This window comes from Oryctolagus cuniculus, chromosome 4 (genome assembly GCF_051225735.1).
Source record: "Oryctolagus cuniculus isolate XC-2025 breed Fujian yellow rabbit chromosome 4, ASM5122573v1, whole genome shotgun sequence".
Lineage (NCBI taxonomy): Eukaryota > Metazoa > Chordata > Mammalia > Lagomorpha > Leporidae > Oryctolagus > Oryctolagus cuniculus.
The window spans coordinates 47,422,338-47,448,554 of record NC_142870.1 but is presented as its reverse complement, the minus strand read 5'-3'; the positions used below and the strand labels follow the sequence as shown (position 1 = coordinate 47,448,554).

At 35.9% G+C, this 26,217-nt stretch overlaps 1 protein-coding gene across 2 annotated transcripts in view; it reads right to left on the bottom strand.

Annotated features, from left to right (window-relative positions):
• Nucleotides 1-26,217, bottom strand: part of EPHA3 (EPH receptor A3) — a 394,767-nt gene that overhangs the window by 49,575 nt on the left and 318,975 nt on the right. For both annotated transcript variants that reach the window (XM_008267088.5, XM_002716757.6), the window contains exons 12-13: nt 17,770-17,831; nt 14,959-15,168 (exon numbers count right to left, since the gene is read on the bottom strand). In XM_008267088.5, coding sequence (XP_008265310.3) covers nt 14,959-15,168; nt 17,770-17,831 — 272 coding nt within the window. The remainder of the gene's footprint in view (nt 1-14,958; nt 15,169-17,769; nt 17,832-26,217) is intronic.

The window sequence follows — 26,217 nt, the reverse complement described above, 5'->3', positions numbered from 1 at the left end:
ATATAAGAGTGGAATTGACATTTTGAGATTTGATCGTTGTTTATAGCCCTTGTCTGTACTGTTGAGGCACAGTGTTTTTGCTTCTTACTATTTTTTAGGAGTCTTCACTTCATTCAGGGTTAAGCTTATGGTATAAAATAAACTGAAAGTATGTCACTGTAAAAAAATTAGATAGAATGGTGACTGCCAATGACTTAGCTTCCAGGATAGTCTCCATTCTGTGAAGATCTCCTGTAGCCAGTCCTTGGATAAAATGACTTTTTCCTTAACATTAATTTAATTTATTTGGAAGACTAGGGTGACAGAATAATATGGGAGAGACAGAAAGAGTGAGATTCTTTATCTTTCATCCACTGGTTCACTCCCCAGATGCCCACGACAGTACAGGCTGGGCAAGGACGAAGCCAGAAACCAGGAACTCCATCTGCATCTCTCTCATAGGTGGCTGGAATCCAAGTACTTGGGCCACCTTCTACTGTCTTCCCAGACACATTAGCTGGAAGGTGAATGGGAAGTAGAGCAGCAGGGACTGGAATTGCTACTCCAATATGGGCGATGGTAGCCTCCCAGATAGTGGCTAGACCTGCTGTGCTACAATGCTGGTCCTCAAGTAAACATGACTTTTCAAAAATTTTGTGACCTAGGGTATCTGCTATACATTAAGGACTAAGGTATATTATATTGTTATTAGTACAATAAGATTTGTCTCTCCAGCACTCATGTAGCTATTTAAACTCTGATGTCTTTTTTAAAAAAAGATTTATTTATTTGAATGAGTTACAGAAAGAGATCTTTCATCTGCTGGTTCATGCAAAATTTTGGATTTAATGCTGTTACGGTTTGGCAAACATTTTTCCTGCTACAGTGACATCATTTGATAAGCACTGACTTTTCAATCAGTTGGCAATTTAAATTTTGGTTGGCAAAATGCTAGTAGACATTCAAATATTGTAAAAAGGAAACCAGTTATTATACAAATAATTTATGAAGATATAATTTTTACCATATCTAAATAGATTTTATAATGGAACATTTATTTAATGTGGTGTCTACAACCAAAAGTAAGCCCTCCATATATTTATGTATTTAAGAAAAGTTTCCAGTTGCTTGGAAAAATCCCAGAATCACAGCACATCAAGTGTATCTAAAACCTCAGTTGCAAGGGGACCGCAAATTCAAACTTGAGAATGTCGGAAGTTAATGTTTGTTCCCTATATTTGCAATACCAAACTTAGAGCCAGTTTCCTCCAGTACTCATCTACGTATAGCTTAGTAATGGTGCAGGAGGAGATTCAGGTACTTGCTCCATTTAAGGTTAGTAAGAATTAGGAGCCTTGGTTTATGTGCCCAAATTTGACCTTCCTATTTAATTTTAGCATAGTTTCCTTAAACTGTCTGTGCAATATTCTTGTCATTCATAAACCTGGAAGACAAGAGCAACATAAAACATGACTTTATAACACATTTTAACTGATTTTTAATAGTTTAATAATTTAATAGTTTGCTGAATTTTAAACCTTAGCTTTTTCAACTTTAAGTTTCTAGAACCTACGGAGATATCAAAAAGGCTAACATTTTCAATATTAATTATTGTTACTTAAGTGTTGCATAGAATACTCTGTTAATGGAAGTGAATAATGTGTTGCAAGTAAAAAAGCTCAGGATTCTCTAGGCAGAAATACTACATAATTGCTAAATTCCAATCCAGAATTAGATGAGGGAGTCCAAAACCTTGGTCATGTTGCCAAGAAACAGCAGTTAGAGTCACACAGTAAACCTGTTCTTGAGAGATCCTGCACTTTGGTTTTCTAAGCTTAATGAATTTAGACAGTCCAAATGAGACATTTGGCTAAAAGCCCGAGATTTCTGGAGCTTAACTAAAGTCAGCTCATTCACCACGGGTTTAGGGGGCTTCAGGTCTTGATTTCTAAAGAGAATGAGTGTAATTGCTGAAATGTCTGGACATTGAAGCATAATATTGCATATCTGCCCAAGTGTTTCTCTAATTATGTATACAAAGCTTTCCCTGCTGATTTAGGAAATGCTTTGCTGTTTCACAGTTCACATTCCCTGCTTGTGAGCTCTGTCATGTCATACTTAGAGTGACAAAGGACTTTGGAGAGTTTATCTGAGTAAACTCTAAGTAATTGAGTGTTTAACCTAGAGGCAAATATTAGCTTCTCAGGTCAGAAGTGGAACTACAGAGATAAATCATTCAGCTAAAGGAGTTAGCATCTATCTTTTATCAGGGACTAAACCTCACTCACTTTAGACAACAGTAGACGACAAGGTGAAGGGCAATCCAAGAGAACTCTCAGGGGAAGAATCTATACTAATCCCCAGTAGTTTAAATCTAAAGCCACTGAGAGAAGCGCTTCAGCAGATGTTGATGGCCACAGGAGATCGGAGATAAATGATCTTTGAGGAAAAGCTTATCCCTTGAACTTTTCAGATGTTGCAGCATTCCATGAAATGATTAAGAAATTTGTGAAACACAGTAAAACCTTCACATTGTAAATTATTCTATGGCTATCTGAGATGTGAAACACAAATAAGCAATGTTAATTTCACTTCCAAACTCACATAATACGATATAAAAGCTATGCAACTTGATATGCAATATGTATTAAACAAAAAATAATAAAAAATTCAGAGTAGCATAAACATATGTTCTAATATGGATCAAGATCTTTTTCAAGGTCATTTGGGTTTAAGTGCCAAATTTTGTGTGTTTTTTTATATTCTCAATCCGTAGTTTCTTTTTTAATAAAAGATTGTAGAAAATCATTTGAAAGAATTTTTAGTTTTCTGAACATAGTTTTTAAAGAAGCAATATAATGAGTAGACATGTCAGAAGTGACTTATCAATATAACAGGAATACTGTGTACTTGTAACAAAAATAATATTAGAATCATTCTAACAATTAAAAGTGGGACAAAATTGACAAATATTGATTCCTTTAATAGTTGCAGATGGTTAACAAGGAAAGATGAAAGATAGATTGAGTCCCTTAAAAGTATCCACAGAGACAAGTTTGATGAATTTGAGACCTTCTGAGACCATGGCAAGGGTTCATTTGTATTTGTATGTTCAGTGAATACCTGCTTGAAATAAGTTGTAGTTCCAGAGTTAAGATTAGCAAATGACAAGAAAAAAAATCATAGGAATGGGTTTGAACAATGGTACTATGATTGAAACAGCATGATAGCAAAGGGATGATTCAAAGCATTAGCATTCCAGACACCAAGTGTTAAGATTGGTTTAGGATGTTGTGACTACTGAACTCCCAGATGCCAGAGGAGTCTGGGTATGGTCGATAGCTTTGGGGCACATAGGGAAAACTTCCAGCAATGTGTCATCACATAAATGAAACTGAGGAATATTCACAAGTGAACTGGAAATAATATCAGAAATTTTTCTTTACTAAGGTTGGATTTTTGGATCACCAAAAATACAGGCTTAACTAAAAGCAACAGGAGAAGGTTCATTGTCATTAGCCTGATGTCTAGTCTGAGTTAAATCATTGATTACTTAAATTGTGTTCTTGCAGAGTGGACTGCTTGGAATCAAACAATGTTAAAATTATCTTATTCACTTAAAATTAATTAAGGCAATATTAATATTTCTTTACCCTAGATATTTGCATAATTAGCTCCTTCAGTCACCAATTCTTGGCTCTAATGTCAGTTTATCAGAGAAACTCTCTGACCATCCTTTATAAACACCCTCCAAACAAAGCCCATCATCTTCATTTTAAGTTCTCTGTCTTGTTGTACCATTACTTGTTTGTTTATTATCAGAATTCCTACACTAGAATGTAACGCCATGAAGTCAAGAATTTATTTTATTCCATCTGGATTCCTAGGTTCTAATATAGTGTTTGTATATTATAAACACTCAAATATTTGTTAATTAAATAAATGAATTTATGAATCATACATTTTAAAGAAAACAATTCCTGCTAGAGACTATGGGTAACATATTTTCATGTTTTTATACATAACTTCCTTAATACTGATTTTACTTCAAAATTATAGCTTTGATATTTTGTCACATAAATCCTAATAGATATTTTACATGTTGAAATATTCATGATATCCATTTCTCTAAAATTGAAAGCTAAGAATTAGACTTACAATTGAATTTTGATGTCACATTAATAACTAAATTCACTAATTCTAGAGATTTCTGATTTTGAATAATTCATATTGATAAGTGTGAGGAGATACATATAGGTAGGCATATTCATCTCAATCATAAGAGCTTGGAGAATAAATCTGTGGTTGATTCTTTTTTGGGTTGAAAGTTTACAATACTGTTTCTATATAACAGTCACTGATTAGAGATTTTTTTTTTTTGACAGGCAGAGTGGACAGCAAGAGAGAGAGACAGAGAGAAACGTCTTCTTTTTCCGTTGGTTACCCCCCCAAAGGCCGCTGCAGCTGGCGTGCTATGGCCGGTGCACTGCGCTGATCCGAAGCCAGGAGCCAGGTGCTTCCTCCTGGTCTCCCATGCGGGTGCAGGGCCCAAGCACTTAGGCCATCTTCCTCTGCACTCCCTGGCCACAGCAGAGAGCTGGACTGGAAGAGGAGCATCCGGGACAGAATCTGGCGCCCCAACCGGGACTAGAACCTGGTGTGCCGGCGCCGCAGGCAGAGGATTAGCCTATTGAGCCGTGGTGCCGGCCTACTGATTAGATATTTTATCACTTTTCCAACCATATGTAAATAACATATGACTTATATCACTTGTTAACATAATATAATTGCTTTTGTTTAAATTTTTTTAATTGAGAGGCAGGAACACAGAGATAGACACAGAAGGTCCACCTCTGGTTTACCTCTCAAAAGCCCATAATGACTAGGGCTGAGCCAAGACAAAGCCAGGAGCCAGTAACTCATTCAGAATCACCACACTGGTGGCAGAGGCACAACTACTTGAGCCATCAGTTCTGCCTCCCAGTGTGCACATTAACAGGAATCTTGAATGAGGAGGCAGAGCCATTCAGCAAAGAAATGTAGGCATTCTTTCCAGCATCTCAACTCCAAGGCTAAATGCACATCCACATATCAGTATTATATACTTATAATATTTAACCTTGCAGAACAAAGGCTTATATTTTCTTATTTATGTTCTTAGAGTGGGGTTATCCTGAACAGGAGTAAATAACCACTTACTGTAGGTACTTTTCCTGACCCCTTATTCAGAAAATTAAGTTACATAAGACAACATTGTACTAGAATATTTCTATTTGCATCAACTTTGCAAGGTTATATATTTGTAAAAGCAAATAAATTATGTTAATTTTTTTTTCTTTCTGATAAAAAACAGGGCTATCTGATCCACTTTCCAACATCCAGTTGGTAAAAACTCAGTATACAATTTCAGAATAGAAATAGAAAGAAAAATTAATTATGGAAAATATAACCAAGAACAAATTATTCAGTTTTCTCAAATTTCTCAAATCAGTTTTTGTAATAATTATGCTTCTACAGTGAACTTGGAGGACTGAGAATTATATTGACAGACTATACAGCATATAAATTAAAAGCTACATTTTCTCTAACTTGATCCTGCATTAAATAGCAAATTAAACATTATCTTGTTGGAGTTTGGGATATGATCTGCTTAAACATGTGAATATAAGAATGTCCATGTGCACAGGTACATGCATGAACACAAACAAAATTATGATTATTTAAAATAAAATTTCATCGCTTCTCAGCCTTTTGGCTAAGATCAAGTGTAAAATAAAATTTCATAAGGGAAATGATTGAAAAATTATTCAATGGCAAAGAGTTCTTACAAATACTACCATGATTCTGTTAGAATGAAGTCAGTTAACAGACCAGGGGCAAATAACCAGGAAAGCATGTCATAATTATACACTGAAATTCACATGATTGGAAACAAAGAAATCTTTTTTGTTGCTCATTTGTTTACTCAACAACAAACATTTTTGATGATTTACATTTGCAGAGCTAAATTGTGCAATTATATCCATCTCAAATGAAATCTAGGGATTTTCAAGATAATTTGCAACCTTCAGTATGCAGCTGGAGTTATGCTTTGAAGACTATTTCTTTTCTTTTCTTTTTTTTTTTTTTTTTGACAGAGTGGACAGTGAGAGAGAGATATAGAGAGAAATGCTTCCTTTTCCGTTGGTTCACTCCCCAGTGGACACTGTGGCCAGTGCACCGTGCTGACTTGAAGCCAGAAGCCAGATGCTTCTCCTGGTCTCCCATGCGGGTGCAGGGCCCAAGCACTTGGGCCATCCTCCACTGCCTTCCCGGGCCACAGCAGAGAGCTGGCCTGGAAGAGGGGCAACCGGGACAGAATCTGGCGCCCCGACCGGGACTAGAACCTGGGGTGCTGGCGCCGCAAGGCGGAGGATTAGCCTAGTGAGCCGCGGCGCCAGCCTACATAACTGATTTTTAAAGCCAGAGTAAGTTTATCTAAAAAATAAACAACAAAAAACAAAAACATCAGCACATTGTTTGAAATGGTGAACGTGTTGTGTTTTTTTTTTTTTGAAATAAATATAATTATAGGATACTAAACCAAATAAATAAGGTAGAAAACTAAACTGGATAATATGCCTGTTATTAGAGAAACAAATAGACTTTACTATATATAAAGTAATGTCCTAGTTTTCTTATTTATTAAACTGTAAACTTATTGAAACCAGAGATTTTATCACAGTCAAGTCTATCTCCCCAAATTCTATTTGCTTAATAATTTTGTGATTAAGGCTATTAGTCACAATATAGCTTTAAAGTAAATCCAAAAATTTATCCACCCCCTCCCTCCCAATTTGTGTTAACAGTGTTCCTTGTGGTAAGGACACATCCCCAAAAGACAACTTAGAATGTCAATTCATTTAGCTGTTCTGGTGCATTTGTTTAAAAAAAAAAAAAAAAAAAACTAAACTAAACTAGCATTCGAATCACTTTATAATCAAACCTCCTATTATAGAATAAATTATAAAATTATGCCAAACAAGGCTTATTATGGAAGAGTAAGTCAACAATTTCTAAATTATGCTAGAAATGGAGATGCAAATTCTATCTTCTCAGCAAAATGCCAGGAACCCCACAGTTATGTTGAAGGAGTTCCAAAAAAATACAGGAATGGACACTGGAGAACTGTAAACATCTGCCTGTTGGTGGTGAATGACCCCATTTGGTCAGTGTGGTTTTAAAGAATCTACTGAGGCTGAAACACAAATGCAAAGAGCCGGTTGCCCTTTCGTTTCAGAAATTCTAAAGAGGAATTCTAAACGACAGCACCTTTCTTACAGTAAAGTCAGTGAGCGTTCATCGGGAAGCTTGGGTCATGACAAAGTCATCATCTGTGTAAGAGGAACTCTAAAAGATAACCAAGTATTTTCAAGATAGTAGATGGCATAGATATGCAAGAATCTTTCAAGTCACTGCCAAGGAAATTACTTTCTTGAGTGCTTTGGAAATCATGACTAGTGTTGGGAATGAGGATGCTCTCATTCAGTAATTGGATCTACCATAGGTCAGAGTTCGATTGAGTAACCAGACTTTAATATTTCATAAAAATCCTTTTATCAAGTACTTTTGTCAAAACTATAAGTACTTCTTTAATAATGTGATTGCTATTTCAAGGAAAATGTAAATAAGCACAATATTTTTCATGGACTGTTTATAAGCTCTTATTCTATCAGGTTATGAAGTATATCTACAGAAAGCAAAATATCAGGGAGTAGAATAAGTAACAGTCCTCTGGATAATAAATATGTTATGTGTTGCCTATGTTTTCTCACTGAATTAAAGTTCAGTTTTCATAATGAAAATTGTGTTTTGCTGTAGAATACTGGCTGACCAACTTCTGAGGAAGTCAGAGATGAAACACTAAAACAGTGCTATTAAAGTGGTTCTCAAGGTTTTGCAATTTTTTTTCTATGTTCAGAGCTATCTAGTTGTTAGGCACTGTGACAAGATAAAAAATATTTCTCTTGTGCTACCCTAGTGAACTGTGTTCTAAGAACAAAATTTTCATGAAGATGCATATTAAAGAATACTTAGTTTTATTAATTGCAATATACTGCACAGCATAACTGAAAATAGGAACAAAAATGTGTAGTAAATAAACCCACAGAGAGAATTAATCATTTAAACCAATGCATTTAGGAGTATCCTAGGGATATTAGAATACTGAGTACATACCTCTGATTGTATTACTGTGGTTTTCCTTACAGGTGAAGCTCAATCTGACATAATAACTTCCTTTTCATTGGAAACAAAATAGTTTCCCTGATGACCATCTTGGTGGCTGGTAATTGTGTTGTCAAGGTCAAAAATTTATTGTTCTGGGGCTAGCAACGTGGCGAGGTAGGTTAATCCTCTGCCTGTGGCACTGGCATCCCATATGGGCTCAGGTTCTAGTCCCGGCTGCTCCTCTTCCAATCCAGCTCTCTGCTGTGGCCTGGGAAAGCACTGGAAGATGGCCCAAGTCCTTGGGCCCTTGCACCCACGTGGGAGACCGAAAGAAGCTCCTGGCTCCTGGCTCCTGGCTTCGGATAGGCGCAGCTCCGTCTGTTGAGGCCATTTGGGGAGTGAACCAGCGGAAGGAAGACCTTTCTCTCTGTCTCTTCCTCTCACTATCTGTAACTCTACCTCTCAAATAAATAAAAATCTTTAACAAAAAGTTATTGTTCTTATTCTTGTTTTTATTTATTTGAAAGGCAGCGAGACAGACACTGAGATTAGACTGGGTTAGGCTGCTACTGGAAATTAGGCACTCAGTGTGGATCTCCCATACGCAAAGCAGACATCCAATAAGAAGAACCATTGTCCTCTGCCTCCGGAGCCTTGCATTAGAAGGAAGCTGGGGCTGGAGTAGTACCAGGTCTCTAACACCGGCACTGTCATATGGAATGCAAGTGGCTAATATTAACAATTGTGCCAAATGTCTGTGCCTCTCCTTTTTAAAAAGTTCAGTAGTTAACTTGTAGAATTGGACTGGAAGAAAATAGCAGGACTCTAATGTCTTTAAAGACTGCCCATTCATTGGCCTGAGAGAACATAGAGAAAGAAACCCTCACATAGATGGAGGTCTCCCCTTACTCATGGTTTCACTTTCCAGTTATTGATTCATGGTTAACTGAACTGAGAGCTAAAAATATTAAACAGACAACTCTAAAAATACAAAATCATAAATTTTAAATCACATGCCATTCTAAGAGACTCAATGAAATCGGCAGGCATCCCACTCTGACCAAGCTGGGATAGGGATCTTCCTTTTCTTGTCTGCATCCATGCTATATGTGCTACACACAAGTAAGTCACAAAATATTCATCTAGGTTATCAGATTTGTCATCTAGTGTTATGGTTCTTTATTCAAGTAATTGTTATTTTGTTTAGTAATGGCCCCAAAGCACTAGAGTAATGATGCTGCCAATATGATTATGCCTAGAGAGAGGTTATAAAGTACTTCATTTAAAAAGTGAAAGGGTGAAAGTTCTTAACAGTAAAACCTCAAAGTTTCTATGCATAGCTTTCCATAATATGTGTTTTCATGCATTTTAATAACCTTCATATGAATGGATTCCCAAACGTTTTTGCACCCAAAATAAGCTTATCTTTTAAACCATTTTTGGTGATCTTTTGGTCCACACATAGAGTTCAATGCAGCCTATGATTTCAGGCTACAGCTGTGGGTCTTGAAATATATGCTCTGCCCAAAATAAGACTATTACATAGTCATGAAGAATGCAAATTATGGGGTACAGCACTGTGGAGTAGTAGGCTAAGGCTCCGCCTGCAGCGCCCGCATCCCATATGGGCACTGGTTTGTGTCCCAGCTGCTCCTGTTTTGATCCAACTCTCTGCTTATGGTCTGGGAAAGCAGTAGAAGATGGCTCAAGTGCTTAGGCCCCTTCACCCACTTGGGAGACCCAGAAGAAGCTCCTAGCTCCTAGCTCCTGGCCTCAGATCGGCCCAGCTCAGACAGTTGTGGCTATTTGGGAAGTGAACCAGCAGATGGAAGACCTTTCTCTCTGTCTCTCCATCTCTCTCTCTGTAACTCTACCTTTCAAATAAATAAATAAATCTTAAAAATGCAAATTGTTGAACTATACCATAAACAGCTGGGTAAGTCAAATACAAAAAATTCTCACATACTTGCACACATTATCATCCAGGATTTTAGTTCTAGAAATTTATCCTGAAGAAATCACAACAGAAAAACCTGATACAGAATGTGCATCAGTGTGCCACTAACATGCATGGGCACTTGGTATAGAAGTTACGGCACTACTTGGGTGGCCTGCATCCCATATCAGAGTGCTTGATTTGAGTGCTGGTTCTGCTTCCAATTTCTGTTTCTTACTAATGCACTCCCCGGGAAGCAAAAGATATTGACTCAAATAGTTGAGTTCGAACCACCAAAGAGGGAGACAGAGATTGAGCTGCAAGCTCCTGGCTGCAACCGGGCCCAGCTCTAGAGGTTGCAGATATTTGGGGAATGGATCAGCTGGGAGAAGATCTCTCTTTCTTTCTCTCCCTACCTCCCAAATAAATAAATTTAAAATGTTTAGTTTCACACTTCACTAAACTTGGAGTACAGTGGAAACATGCTTGAAACTGAAACACATTCTTTGACATAGAAGAGACACTTTCATGAATGTAGCATTTGAAAATCTTCAGACTCATGCAATTATGGACAAACATGGATCATTTACGCATTTGTATGAAATACTTTAAAATTATATATAATAGTTTTCTCACTAATTACTCTGCTTATAAAATGGTACAACTAGAAACCTGAATACATTAAACTTCTAAAAATGAAAAGTAAAAGATGGATCCAAGGGTATAAGTCACACTAACTTAAGTTGCTCTCGGACATGAAAAGAACAATGGAAGGACTATGTTCCCAGAGATCTGCCTGGCAGAAAATTTCCATGAAGAAGAAGGAGGAGGAGGAGGAGGAGAAGAAGGAGAGTCTGTGGGAAAAAAAGGAGAGAAGAGAGGTATACTGCTGTAGCCAGCCATGTGGCACAGCCAGTTGCCAGCAGTGAGCTGCAATTTTACCACATCAAGGCAGGCAAACATCACCACGTGCCCCACCACTCAGTTTTAGCTGGGAGGAAATTCCACAATCACCCACTGACTTTTGCTTCGGCCTGGAAAGCTACTGGGGCTGAGCAACAGCCAAGATTGGAGCAGGGAAGCCATGCATTGCTTTCCTTTCCTCCCCGCCTCCACTCCTATAGAGCACAATACTCAGCAGGGAAAAGTCCCACAACCTGCTTCTATTCTGCTCCCACCAGCTTTGTAGTGAGACTCAGGGAAATGTGTGGGGCAAAGGACAGACACCGTGAATGCTTCAACAGTGGGGTTTCTGGGGCCATAGCCCCAAAGCTACACCCATGGACTCCGAATCAACCAGGGGTATCAGCCTAAGCTGCTAAGGGCTAACACCGAGGAAGGGTCATCCATATCACACAGTCCTAGAGCCACAGCAATTTGTGCCACAAGGCCCAGCATCACTCACGTTTGCCAGAAGGGCAAGAAGGCAACCACTCCTATCTCTCTCAGCACAAAGAACAAGGCTCTGGCTATCACATTCACCAGGAAGACAGACTGAACTCTCTGTGGGCCAAAGGTTCACACCCATGGAAACCCTTATTCATCTCAAAGCTGCACTTCTATCCTTATGAAACACAGCAGACTAGACCACTGTGTCACTTACAGACACAGCTGACACTGATAAACTGAAAACCTCAAAGAAGTATATAAATTCCTGGATTCATATAACCTATCAAAGTTCATTCAAGAAAATATAGATAACCTAAACAGACCAACAACCAGCAATGGGATTGAAGCAGTAATCAAAAGTGTTCCACCAAGGAAAAGTCTGGGGCCTGATGACTTTACTACTGCATTCTACAGAACATTCAAAGAGGAAGTAATTCCAATACTCTTCAAACTATCCTAAAATATTGAACAGGATGGAATTCCGCCAAACTCTTTTTATGAGGCCAGCATTACTTTGATATCAAAATCAAAGACATGACATGATCAACAGCCAATTTCATACTGAGTGGGGAAAAGCTGAAAGCATTTCCCCCTCAGATCTGGAACAAGACAAGGACGTCCACTTTTGCCAGTTTTATTCAATGTAGTATTTGAAGTTTTAGTAAGAGCAATTATAGAGGAGAAAGAAATAAAAGAGGCATCAAAATTGGAAAAGAAGAAGTCAAATTATCCATGTTTTCAGATGACATGATGTTTTGTCAGGAGAAACCTAAATACTCCACCAAAAGGCTGTTAAAATTAATAAATCAATTGAGTAAACTTGCAGGTTATAAAATAAACATACAAAAAAGCAGATTTTCATATGTTAATGATACTCACAGAAAGAGAAATAAAGAATGAAATCCGATTCACAATAGCCACCAAAAAAATAAAATATTTAGGAATAAATTTAACCAAAGAAGTAAAAGATCTCTACAATGAAAATTATCAAGCATTGGTAAAAGAAATCATCAAAACAAAAAATGGAAAGATATTCCTTGTGCAAGGATCAGAAGAATCAATACCCTGAAAATATCTAAAATATCTAAAGCAATTTATAGTTTCAATGCAATGCCTATCAAAATACCAATCACTCTTTACAGAACTGGAAAAAGCAATTCTAAAATTCATATGGAATCACAAAACACCCAGAATACTCAAAGTTATCCTGAACAAGAAAAATCAATCTGGAGGCATCAAAATACCAGACTTCAATGCATACTGCAAAGCTATAGTAATTAAAATGGCATGGTACTGTTATGAAAACAATACATAAACAGAACAGAATAGAGAGCTCGGAAATTAGTCCATATACACAAAGCCAACTGATTTTTGACAAAAGTTCTCAGACCATATAGTGGAGTAAGAATAGTCTCCTCCACAAATGGTATTGGCAAAACTGGATTTATATAAGTAGAAGAATGAAATTGGATCCATACCTCTCACCATATACAAAAGTCAACTCAGGATGCATCAAAGACATAAATTTAAGACCTGAGACTATGACGTTGCTAGAAAAACACCATAGGGAAAACATTCCAAGACACTGGTTCGGGGGACAACTTCTTGGACAAGAACCCCAAAGCACAGGCAACCAAAACTAAATTAAATAAATGGAACAATATCTAACTCAGAAACTTTTGCAGAGTAAAGGAAGCAATCAATAGAGTGAAAACACATCCAATAGAAATGGGAAAAAAACATGCACAAACCACCTATCTGACAAACAATTACTATCCCAAATAGATCAACAACAATAAAAACTCAACAACAACAACAAGAACAAACCTAATCTAGTTGAGAAATGGGCAAAGGATTTCAACAGACAGTTTTCAAAAGAAGAAATGTAAATGGCCAACAAATATATGAAAACATGCTCAAGATCACTAGCCATCAGAGAAATGCAAATCAAAACCAAAATGAGATATCATCACACCCTTGTCAAAATGGCTAAAATCCAAAACATAGAGTAAAGAATGCTGGTAAGGATGTGGAGAAAGGGAAACATTTATACACTGTTGGTGCGAACATGAATGAATGCAGTCACTGTGGAAACGGTGTGGAGAGTTTTTAAAAAACTAGAAGTAGACTTGTCATGTGATCCAGCAATCCCACTATCGGATATATACCCATAAGACTTGAGCACAATGTATCAAAAAGATAACTGCACCACCATGTTCAGGGCAGCACTGCTCACAATAGCCAAAATTTGGAATCAACCGAAGTGTCCATCGTGAGATGAATGGGTAAAGAAAATGGAGATTTTATATATGCAGATATATATAATATATAAATACATATATAACATATATAAATACATATATAATATATACACCCTAGAATATTATTCATCATAAAAAAGAATGAAATTCTACCATTTGCAGCAAAGGACACAACTGGAGAACATCATGTTGGGTGTAATAAGGCAGACCCAGAAAGATAAATATCTCATGTTCTCTCTTATATGTGGGAGCAAAAATTTTAAAAACACAAAATTTTCAAAAACACAGAAAAAAGAAATGTCTGCGTATATGACTATTGCAACAAATATAGTTTTGTATACTTCTTTTTATATCTTTGTGAACTGAATGTTTAAGATCATTATACTGCTACAGTTTTAATGATCTGTGATTACTTTAAAATTTACTGTATCTGGGTAAAATTGTCCTATGAGGGAGAGAGAGGGAGGAAGGAAGAAAGGGAATATCATCACGTTCTTAGAATTACATCTACAAAGTATATTGAATGCTTAAAATTAAAATTTAAAAACAGAAAAGTAAAAGCTAATTAATTTAGTACAATGAAAACTATTTGAGTTATTTTGCTAACAGAAAATTAGAATGCATTAGTATTATGAATAATTCTGTTTTAAAAATCTATTCATGAACATGTTTATAAATAAATATGTATTTATATATATAGCTATGAAGAAAAATCTGAAAAAAAACTGACTCACGATGTCACAAATATTCTCTGGGTGGCAAAATCATGGACTTTTCTTCTTTTACTATTCTGCTTTGAAATTTTTATCATATACAAATGTGTGATTTCTCTAAGGACTGATTTTTAAATTCTGATGGTGCTGCTGAGAATTTATCCAATCTGCTTACCAAAGATGACTCAACCTTGATGAAAAAAGTTAAGTAAATATAAAAATACCATCATTTTTTTGGCCTCTGAGAACTTTGCTGCTTCTGAGGGGAAGCACTAAACCAATGTCTGAAATTTAAGTATTAAAATGATTACTCATCTTTTAAACTGTGACCAGCTATTTTATCAGAATAATTAGCAATTTTAAGATGTAAGTTTTTCTTTTATGGAAAACAGTTGACACAGCAGTGTGGCTTAATATTGCTATTCACAAGTCCACATGAAATACTCAGAAAACAAAAAGAGAAGTTACTCACCCGCGTTGTATAAGCAGCTTCTGGGTCATCTTCCAGAACACGTGAAAGTCCAAAATCAGAAACCTTACAGACCAAGTTGCTGTTGATTAAGATGTTCCGAGCGGCAAGATCTCGGTGAACATAGCCCATGTCCGAGAGGTACTTCATGCCAGATGCTATCCCTCGCAGCATCCCCACCAGCTGGATAACTGTAAACTGGGCATCATGTTTCTGTGAACATTTCAAACATACAGTTAGAGCAGTTTTCTATGTCTGAAAGACATACCTTTTTTGTTTAAAACTTCCCATGCTGAATTTTGTAACAAGACTGAATACATTTTAGCTCTATGCACTCAATAACAAGATAGATAGATACAAGCTTAAAATAAAACAATATTGTGGCCATATCCTTTGTAGCAAGAAGTATCATAATTTTCTTTGACTTATGGATCAAAACTGGGATTGTTCTTTCTGTAGGAGAGAAACTGATCAGAAAAGAATTAAGTTCAAGAGCAACAGAATGAATGAATCTCGTGGCTATTATATGTTGATAATTATTTGGATGAATTTTCAGTCTTCCTTCTTAGTCTTGATATTTTATTAATTGTTTCAAATAAATATGGTAACATTTTCATTATTATCCTAAGTAATTAGTTCATTGTGAACTAACAATATTTGCTTATATCCAACCCCGAGTTCTAGGTCACAAAACAAAAAGTAATAGCAGGAAAAAGCATATAGTACTGGATTGAAAAGTTTAAAATTTCCTTGGATTAAAATAGAAATACACGATTTAAAATGTAGAGATGATGCAGTTACGTAAAAATCCATGTCTGACTACATCTATACAAACAAGACTTTCAGAGGCATATAATAAGTATTATAGCATAATTGTTTAAATAACCTGGAAGATGTTTATTATTGGAATATGTTTATTGAAACAATTGCTTCTAAATTTTAATGGCTGGTGAATATTATAATAAAACATACAGTTTCTCATTCTGAGAAAATTTGGAAATTTGTTCTGTGATTACTCATTTTTCTCTTTTTTTTTTTTAGAAATATTTGTTTATTTGAAAAGCAGAGTTACAGAGAGAGAAAGAGAGAGAGAGAGAGAGCGCTTCCATCCGTTGGTTCATTCTCCAAATGGCCGCAACGGCTGGAGCTAAGCAGATTCAGTCAGAAGCCCAGAGCTTCTTCAAGTTCTCCCAAGTGGGTGCAAAGACTCAAGTACTTTAGCCATCTTCCACCACTCTCCAGGGGCAGTAGCAGGGAGCGGGATCAGAAATAGGGCAGCTGGTACTCGAAGTGATGCTCATATGGATGCCAGCAACATAGATGGTGGCTTAACTTGCTATGCCACAGCGCAAGCCCCTCTCTCTCTTCTATCATGAGTTTCAATGTACATAGAACTAAACACAACCATGAGGACAGGATCTGTGTCTTTTCTTGCCCCCTGTTCTGGCTAGTGATTGGAAGTGTCTTCAATTCTACCATTTTTTTTTTTTAATTTCTTCAAACCTAACATTGTAATACAACATGTTGACAAATATTAAATTACAAAACTTCTAAATTTAAAGGATGAAAAAATATATATGTATAAATTTGGTGATATATGCTTCCACATACACACACACACACATACATAGCAACAAAATGTAATGTCTAAAATGAGAACACATAAAAATGTAGCATTATATACAGGCTTATACACTGAGCCAACAGCACTTGGTGAGAGGCACACAGTCCATTTAGTAGCACACTGAGGTTACTTTAAACAAAGAAAAGACACCTGTATTACATCATGGTTATTTATGTCTTGCTTTAGAATTTTTTACTTTCATTATTATTTCAACAGATATGAAATTTGATAGTACAAAGTAGATACTAAAAAAAGTACAAATTTATTTTTAAAATATAAAACACGGATCTTCTAATAAGCCCATGAGAGTTTCTCAGGCATGGAAAGCCAAGACACTATGGCAAACAAAATGACCTAAATGAAAGATCTCTGTGAGTGAGATCCCAGCAGAAAGAACGGGCCATCAAAGAAGGCAGTACCTTTCTCTGAAGGGAGGAGAGAACTTCCACTTTGAGTATGGCCTTGTCTAAATAAGGTTGGAGTTTGTGAACTCAAAAGGCTTCCATAGCCTTGGCAGCTCATGACAAGAGCCTCAGGTGATTATTGACATCATAAATAAGAGTGTCAATTGTTAAATCAACAACGGGAGTAACTGTGCATCTATTTATCATGTAGGATCTCTGTCCTTAAAGTGTTGTACTATGTGAATTAATGGCATAACTAGTACTCAAACAGTACTTCATACTTTGTTTGTCTGTGTGGGTGCAAACTGTTGAAATCTTTACTTAGTATAAACTAAGTTGATCTGTATATAAAGATAATTGAAAATGAATCTTGATGAAGAATGGGATGGGTGAGGGAGTGGGAGATGGGATGGTTGCAGGTTGGAGGGAGGTTATGGGGGTAAAAACCGCTATAATCCAAAAGTTGTAATTTCGAAATTTATATTTATTAAATAAAAGTTAAAAAATATAAAACACTAACATGTGCATTGCTGCAAGTCTAAAAAGTGCAATCTTACCAACTTCGTCTTGTCACTTAGCCTGAGAAAATTTCTGTTTTACTTTAGATTGCTTACATGCTTGGCAGAAAATTAGTAGGCACTTCAAACATTTTCTACAATTCATCCATACATAAGGGTACTTCAACAATTTCATGGAAGTATACATTATCTTTTAATTCAATTTTCCATGAAAGCATAATTCCTTATAAATACACACACATATACATATATAAAATATTTTACTTACCCGTAAGAAACTATCCAAAGAACCATTCTCCATGTATTCTGTGACAATCATAACTGGCTTACCTACATATATGATAAACAAAAAATTAAATGTACAATCGTCAATACAATTTAACAAACAACCTGGAATGAATACATACACTGCATTTGGTATAATTAATGAATAAAATTATACAAAAACTTTCCTTTCCTCCAAATTTTACAAAGTTGTCATTTAAAACGTTTAAAAATTTAAGTTTATAGACAAATGAAACTCCAAAAAGAATGGGAGAAGGTTTCATGTCAAAACAAAATGTCCTATATAATACATATTGAAACTGCATCTGGCATGTTTTTGGTGGACACAATATATGTACCTGTCGTTTTTCTAATTGTATCCTAGCTAATCTTTAAAATCACATATTCTGCCTTCAAGCCCAAGGTAGAATGAGGAATTTAATATTTACTTATTCTTTCTTTAAGCATTTACAGAGCTATATGCTTCTGCTGGTTAGTTGGAAGCAAGTTAAGCAAAATCACTATCATCATGAATACTACATGGTAATTGTACAAAATAACTAGAGATAATAATTACAATCCCTTTAGCTGTATCTAGTTAACACACTAAAAATTATAGAACCCATACTACTTTTCTGAGATTTAATAAGAGGTATTTTTAATATCTTGTGAAAGCACAGAGGAGGGGGAATAGATGGTTACCAAAGAAAAAGACTCAGCTGTTACCAAATCTGGAAGAACTAGTACCCTGAGAAAATTTATAATATCAGCAGATCATGTTTCTTTTATTTTTTTAAATTTGGGTGTATTTTATTTTTTTTTATTTTTATTTTTTAACTTATTATTTAAGGAATGCAATTTTAAAAAGTACATCTTCAGGAATATACTTATTCTTCCCACCATACCAGCCCTCCCACCCACACTCCCAGCTTTCCTCCTCTTCCCTCTCCCCTTGCCAGTCCGATTCTCCATTAAGATTCATTTTTTAAATTTTTTTAATTTTTTTTATTTTTGACAGGCAGAGTGGACAGTGAGAGAGAGACAGAGAAAGGTCTTCCTTTTGCCGTTGGTTCACCCTCCAATGGCCGCCGCGGCTGGCGCACCACGCTGATCCGAAGGCAGGAGCCAGGTGCTTCCTCCTGGTCTCCCATGCAGGTGCAGGGCCCAAGCACTTGGGCCATCCTCCACTGCACTCCCGGGCCATAGCAGAGACTGGCCTAGAAGAGGGGCAACCGGGACAGAATCCGGCGCCCCGACCAGGACTAGAACCCGGTGTGCCAGCGCTGCAGGCGGAGTAATAGCCTGTTGAGCCATGGCACCGGCCTAAGATTCATTTTCAATTAACTCTGTACACAGAAGACCAACTCTATACCAAGTAAAGATTTCAACAAGTTGCACACAAACACACACACACACAAACTGAGAACTAGTTTTATAGTTAACTCTCATAATACAACTCTTTAATGACAGAGGTCCTCCTTGGGGAGTTAGTGCACAGCGACACTTGTTAATTTAACAATTAACACTCATGTATGATGTCAGTGACTACCTGTGGCTTCTTAAAAATAAAAATACAACTAAAATTAAAATTGCTATTGGTAGCATTTTGTAATAACTACTTGAGAAATATATAGCCTTAAATGTCATTAAATCTTTTTATAAAGTATTTTATATAGTACCTATAATGTACAAATTTTGGTGTATTTATTATATATTATTAAATATTATTTCCATCTTTTCCATTTTGTTCAGGATGAAGTTGATACACAGAGGTTAACTAACTTTCCTAGTTTTTACCATAATATATGGATATTTTCACTTAGACCACATAACATTGCATTATAACAATTCTCAAGTGCTGCAATCTTCAGGATAATTTAATTCAAATAATCTACAGAATTGACATTCAGCAATTGACTAAATCATTACCTGCAGTTGAATATTTATTCTATTTCAAGCTTTAGATATTGACTCCGCTTAGCACCTTTGTGGCTAATGCTGTTTTGTATTTTCAGTGTTTTCTTTCAGGAAAAACAGTGTCTTTAGGTTGTAGATGTGGGCTTTATAATATGTCAACTATGTAAACTCATCTTAGAATTCCATTTTCATGAACTTTTTGAAGTACTCTCACAGTAACAAATTTTTTCCATAATTAGAACTACATAGCATTGCCTCGGGTACATGATATATGTTACATCACTTAATATTCACAACCTCCTTATCCTTTGCTATTATGCATTATTCTCATTTTATTGATTTCTCATCTGAAAGCATTGTGCATTAAGCAACTCATTGAGATCATACAATTAACTGGTGGTCTGAGCGGTAGTCTTGCTTTCTCTGTGTTTAAAGTCTTCACGTATTATCACACCATAATTCTCTTACTTTATTGTTGCTGTACCATTATGCTAGTTATAGACCCATCATGCTACAACAAGAAGAAAACTCACTCTTCCAACTTCAGAATTCTTAACTGAATATTGTTGAAAGATCTTGAGAAAATAATGGTCTTTAAAACAAAGATTCACCTATATCTAAATGTATACACACTTATTTTCCCTTATGTCAGCTTCCTGTTTTGTGAGGGTTAGTCTGCCATTCTAGTGCTAGAGACAACTTCTTTTTACTTTTTAGTTTCCTATGTGAAAACTCATATTTTATTAGTTGTGAATTATGAATTAATACCCTACATTTGCATTTAGTTACTTAGGTTACATTTGTAACTTGAATGTGTCCCAGAAAAGGATATCTTCTCTACTGAAATGAGAAAAAAACTACTAAAATTCTATAAAATTTCTCATATAATTTTCATCAGTGTTACAATCAATTGATGCCTTGATGTATTTTCCGTTAAGAATTGATTTCTTTATATTTTAGGTAACATTTGACGTATGTGAAGTTAATTTAAAAACATTAGGCAAGACTTTGAGTTTCCAGAACTTGTTTTTTTTTTTTTTTTTCAAAAATGCTAACTAATTCTGATTTGACAATATTCAGGAAGAAAAGAAAGATTCTTCATTTCCATGGAAATGATTATCTCTACTGAACTACAATGGGATGCTTAAAGAATGGCCCCAGAGATCTGTCCTGGAATGAAATGAATGGAATCCTGCATATGAATGTGTTCTATATATCACCATAAGTATGCGTTCACTTCTTAATACAATTTTGGAAAGAATTAATATGAGTATGTTACTGAAATTCAATGCACACTTAAACTGTAGTCACAGATATTTTACCTTCTATGGCCAACTCTCAATACTATTGGCCAGTGACCATACTATGTATTACTGAGCCCTTGCTTATCATCCTTCTCCTTCTGGCTCCCAGTCTTATGACCATTTCATTTCTCATTAGCATGTCTAGGAGAATGTTAGGAAAAGGAAATAAAAGTAGCTGAAAAATCAAGCCAGTCAGCCAATTAAGTATGGTTCCATGACCATTCAGAAATCAGAGTAGGCTGCCCTTAACTCTGTAATTGAGGTTTTGTAAACACATCAGTTAAAATGGGTGTGTGCTTTGTGTTAAGTTCAAAGATTCAGCAAATCAAATGTACAAAGAGTAAAAAAAAATCACAAATATTCTACCTTGGAATGTAGTACCTTTACTTGGAGCTTTCCTTGTGATTTTGATTATGATAAACAGGAAAAATAGGCAATAGTGATGAGAACTAGTCTAGTAGGCATTAAATGTAGTAGAAAATTATTTCTAAAATGACAGAGTGCACATTTTTCATTATATTTATACTCAAGTTTGCATGCTCTTGCATGTGAATATTGACTTACAAATAATATGATCAGCTTCCTCTAGACAGGACTTGTAACATTCGCTGCCTCAGAGACCCTGGAACACACCTGGGTGAACCCATAAAATCAAGGTAGTGTTCTACTCACCAAAAATAAGCAAAACAAAGTTTGCAGTGGAGTTTTGCTCTTGTTCTTTAATTGAATTATAGGTATAGATAAAATGGTGATCTATTGCAATTGCAAAATAAATGGAAGAATATCAGTCTGTTACAATCAGCTCATTTCCCCAGCTACCACTGTGACTAAGAGATATTACTGATCGTTGAACTTTTTTTTTATTTTTTTAATTTTTTTAATTTTTTTTTTTTGACAGGCAGAGTGGACAGTGAGAGAGAAAGACAGAGAGAAAGGTCTTCCTTTAGCCGTTGGTTCACCCTCCAATGGCCGCCGCGGCCAGCGCGCTGCGGCCGGCGCACCACGCTGATCCGATGGCAGGAGCCAGGAGCCAGGTGCTTTTCCTGGTCTCCCATGGGGTGCAGGGCCCAAGGACTTGGGCCATCCTCCACTGCACTCCCTGGCCACAGCAGAGAGCTGGCCTGGAAGAGGGGCAACTGGGACAGAATCCGGTGCCCCGACCGGGACTAGAACCCGGTGTGCCAGCGCCGCAAGGCGGAGGATTAGCCTAGTGAGCCGCGGCGCTGGCCTGATCGTTGAATTTCTGGCTAATGATAAGATACATGTGACTCAAAACGTCTAGAAATTCTAGAATCTGGCCATTTTGCCACAACTTTTCAGTCACATCTTCTATAGTCTTAATGTATTTTCTTTGAAATTTTCTAATAAATGTGAGTTAGACACTAAAATATTTTCATTTAAAGATAAAAATATTTACAAATGATTGAAGTATCAAATTGAAGTTTATTTCCAAGAGAAATGCTGTTAATACCTATTAACAACAGTATCTACATCAAAAATGCTACATCTTATTTTCAACATATGTAAACACACTCTAATACATAGATGTAATTTATGAAATCAAAATCATTAACCTTAGCAGTCAGAATTCTACTACTATATCAGAATCAGAATCAGAAAGAGGTCAAGATCTTCAGTACAATTCTGAATTGAAGTAATGACAGCAGACTGCTTGTTCCTATTTTAAAAAATTATTTTAATGTTTCAATGTTGCATATATTATTTGTAACTTGATTTTTTGGAGATATTTACATACCTTTTTCAGGCATACATATATTTACAAATGATGTGCTAATAAAAGTGTTTAAATTAATTTTTATGAAATTTCTGCATTTACTCAGACTTTATATATTAATGTTAATTTTTAGAATTATTAAATATTAAACCAACTTTGCATTCTTAGAATAAATTAAATTTGACCATTATACAGAATTTTTATATATTAAGTTGTATTCAAAATTATTCTAGTTTTATTGAATTTTACTCATAAATTATAAATGAACCATGATTTTACTTCCTAATAATAGTTGTATACTGTAACATCGACAATGGTAGCCTCATAAATTTAGAATGTTTCTTTTTCTTTCTACAAATGTTTCAGTAAGACAAGAATTGCTCACATAGCTATTAAAGTAATGCAGCATCACATTTCTTCTCCTAGTGAGAGCTACTGTATGTATACATGAGTGCTCACGGTGAGTGTTTGGCTTAGCGGTTAAGTCGACAGGATGCCCATGTCCCATATTGAAGCAAATGTGTTCAATGCTTGCAGCGCACTGCTGAGTCAAGCAGCCTGTCAAAACAGATGCTGGGAAGTGGCAGTGCAGACTCAAGTGTTTGGGTCTGTCCCAGCCACGTAGGAGACCTGGACTGAGTTGCTGGTTCCTGGCTTTAAGGTCTCTCTCTCTCTCTTTCTAATGAATAAACAGAAATAAATATGCAACACTGCATTGTTTTATAATTCAAATGAGGTTAGTCCATCAAAGATATAAGCAGACAGTGATGAAAGAATAACAGTTTCTTTAAACGTGTAAAAGTAGAATTCTCTGGCATTTTTTTTCCTAATACATTCATAGGATTCTTCCTGATGTTGTTGCTATAAACATTTAGATGGACAGATTTTTGAACTAATTTATCAAGTTTCAGTCATTAATGCATAATAGAAAGTTGTGTAGTCATAGTTATTAAAATATTATTTCAGCAAATGATTTCTGTACATTAATGGTAAACCAAACACAATATATATATATATTATCTATTATGACTATGATATGGAAAGGAGAAACGTTGAGACAAGTACAGAACACATTTAGTGAGAATTAAACAGCAATGACAATTCAGCATTGTTATTAAAGTATGATGTCTTCTAGCAATGTTTCCTTATCTTGTATGAAGGGGACAGAAAGGCATAGACCAATGGCTAAGCTTTAGGTGCAAAGTAGATACTCTCACCAATAAATGTGTTTTAATTATGAGAACTTCCCTTAATGGTCTGTCCATGGCATTCTCTAGCCATTCAATGTTACAATTTAGTTGTATGGCATTTTTTTTTTTAATTTCTAAAAGTGAAGAAATAACACATCAATATTATCCAATATAATTTATTCCACTTTACAGGTGGAACAGTGGTCAATGGAAGGTCTTCTTGGAGTCTGTACATCATTTGACTAATGGTGTGATGGCAGAAATATTAAACAGTTGCTAAGAACAAGTTCTATCCTTTTGAACTTCAACTAAAATTGACAACACATGTTCGTACCTAGTTCTGAGCAGACATTGTGCCCCCAGCTTTCTGCTAGTTTAGAGATCAGAGGCTCTCTCACCTTCTCTTGTTTAAGACAATCAGGCTTAAAATGTAACATCAAAATTGTTTATGGATCAATTCAAATAAAGGGAAATATAACAATGAATGAATAGTTTTTTTTATAAATGAATTGAAGATGATATATTTTCCAAATTAGGAACACACAAATGATAGCAAAAATAAAAATAGTAATATTTGATCAAATGAAACTTTGTTTTCAACAATTTTTTCCATATTTCCATATTTTTTTGACAGGCAGAGTTAGACAGTGAGAGAGAGAGACAGAGAGAAAGGTCTTCCTTCTGTTGGTTCACCCCTCAAATGGTCGCTATGGCCAGCGAGCTGCGCTGATCCGAAGCCAGGAGCCAGGTGCTTCCTTCTGGTCTCCCATGCTGGTGCAGGGCCCAAGCACTTGGGCCATCCTCCACTGCCTTCCTGGGCCATAGCAGAGAGCTGGACTGGAAGAGGAGCGACTGGGACAGAATACAGCACCCCCAAACCGGGAATTTCCATATTAACTAATAAAAATCTCACATAAAACTAAGTGTTGTAATTAAGAGCTACATGAGTCTTTGCATTTGATGTATGCTTATGTGATACAATTTCATGCATTTTTAATTTATTTACTACTGGGTATAGCATTTATTTCCATGTTATACATGAAGAAGATCACCTGTGAAAGGTTTGACCTGCCAGTCTTATGACAATTAATAGTGAATCACATTTGGAACTCAGATCCACAGGTTTTTTTTTTTTTTTTGGATCGGCCCAGCTCTGGCCATTGTGGCCATCTGGGGAGTGAAACAGCAGATGAAAGACTTCTCTGTCTGTAACTCTACTTCTCAAATGAATAAATAAATTTAAAAAAAAAAACACATTTATTTATTTACTTTGAAAGTCAGAGTTACAGAGAGAGAGGACAAGACAGAGATCTTCCATCTGCTGGTTCACTCCCCAGAAGGTTAAGTTTTACGTTTCAAATGGCTACACACAATTTCTGACCCAGTCTTTTTTTTAAGGGTGATTGCTTCAATTCTTTTTTTTTTAACTTTTATTTAATGAATATAAATTTCCAAAGTACGGGTTATGGATTACAATGGCTTCCCCCCCATAACGTCCCTCCCACCCGCAACCCTCCCCTTTCCCACTCCCTCTCCCCTTCCATTCACAGGTTTTTAATGTGGATACTGAGATACCTGTTTTTCTTCCTTAAATACAATCAGGTCATTAAAATATAATGTATGTATCCCTCTAGTCATGGGATGTATGTGTGTGTGTGTGTGTGTGCCTATGTTCATCTTAACTTCATACCTAGGTTGTTTCAGGAGTCAACAGTTCCAGATAACTAAGAAAATAATATAAGAACTTCTGGAGACACAATTACCATATTTATACATTAAATGCAACCTATTAACTTCATTAAAAAGAGTTTCTATTTCCTCTCAGATGTTACCGAGTGCCAGATTTAGAGCTTTTAAATATGCCACTGAGGAGTTCAAACTTAATTCTACGTCTACTAGTCTCTTATCTTTACAGTATATGAGATGGCTGGGATTTGTATAGTCAAATTTGGCAGCTTCTCTCATGACTATTTCACCAGGGATTTATATCAGATTTAGAACTCTCACCCCAAGAATAAAATGGCTATAATCCATACTAGAATGTTACTGATCAGTATTGAATAAGATTTTAATGTATATGCTCACCCAGACTTACCACTAATGGTAGAGCTAGAAATGTGCCAGGGGATTCCAATTCAGTCCCATCAAGGTGGCATGTACCAGTGCCATCCTACTAGTCAAAGCGATCAGTTTAGGCTCATAATTGATCATAATGATAAGAATAAGTGTCAAAGAAGTCACATAAACAAGACTAGTGTCTGCTAATACTAACTGATAGAATTAAAAAGGAGAGAATGATCCAACAT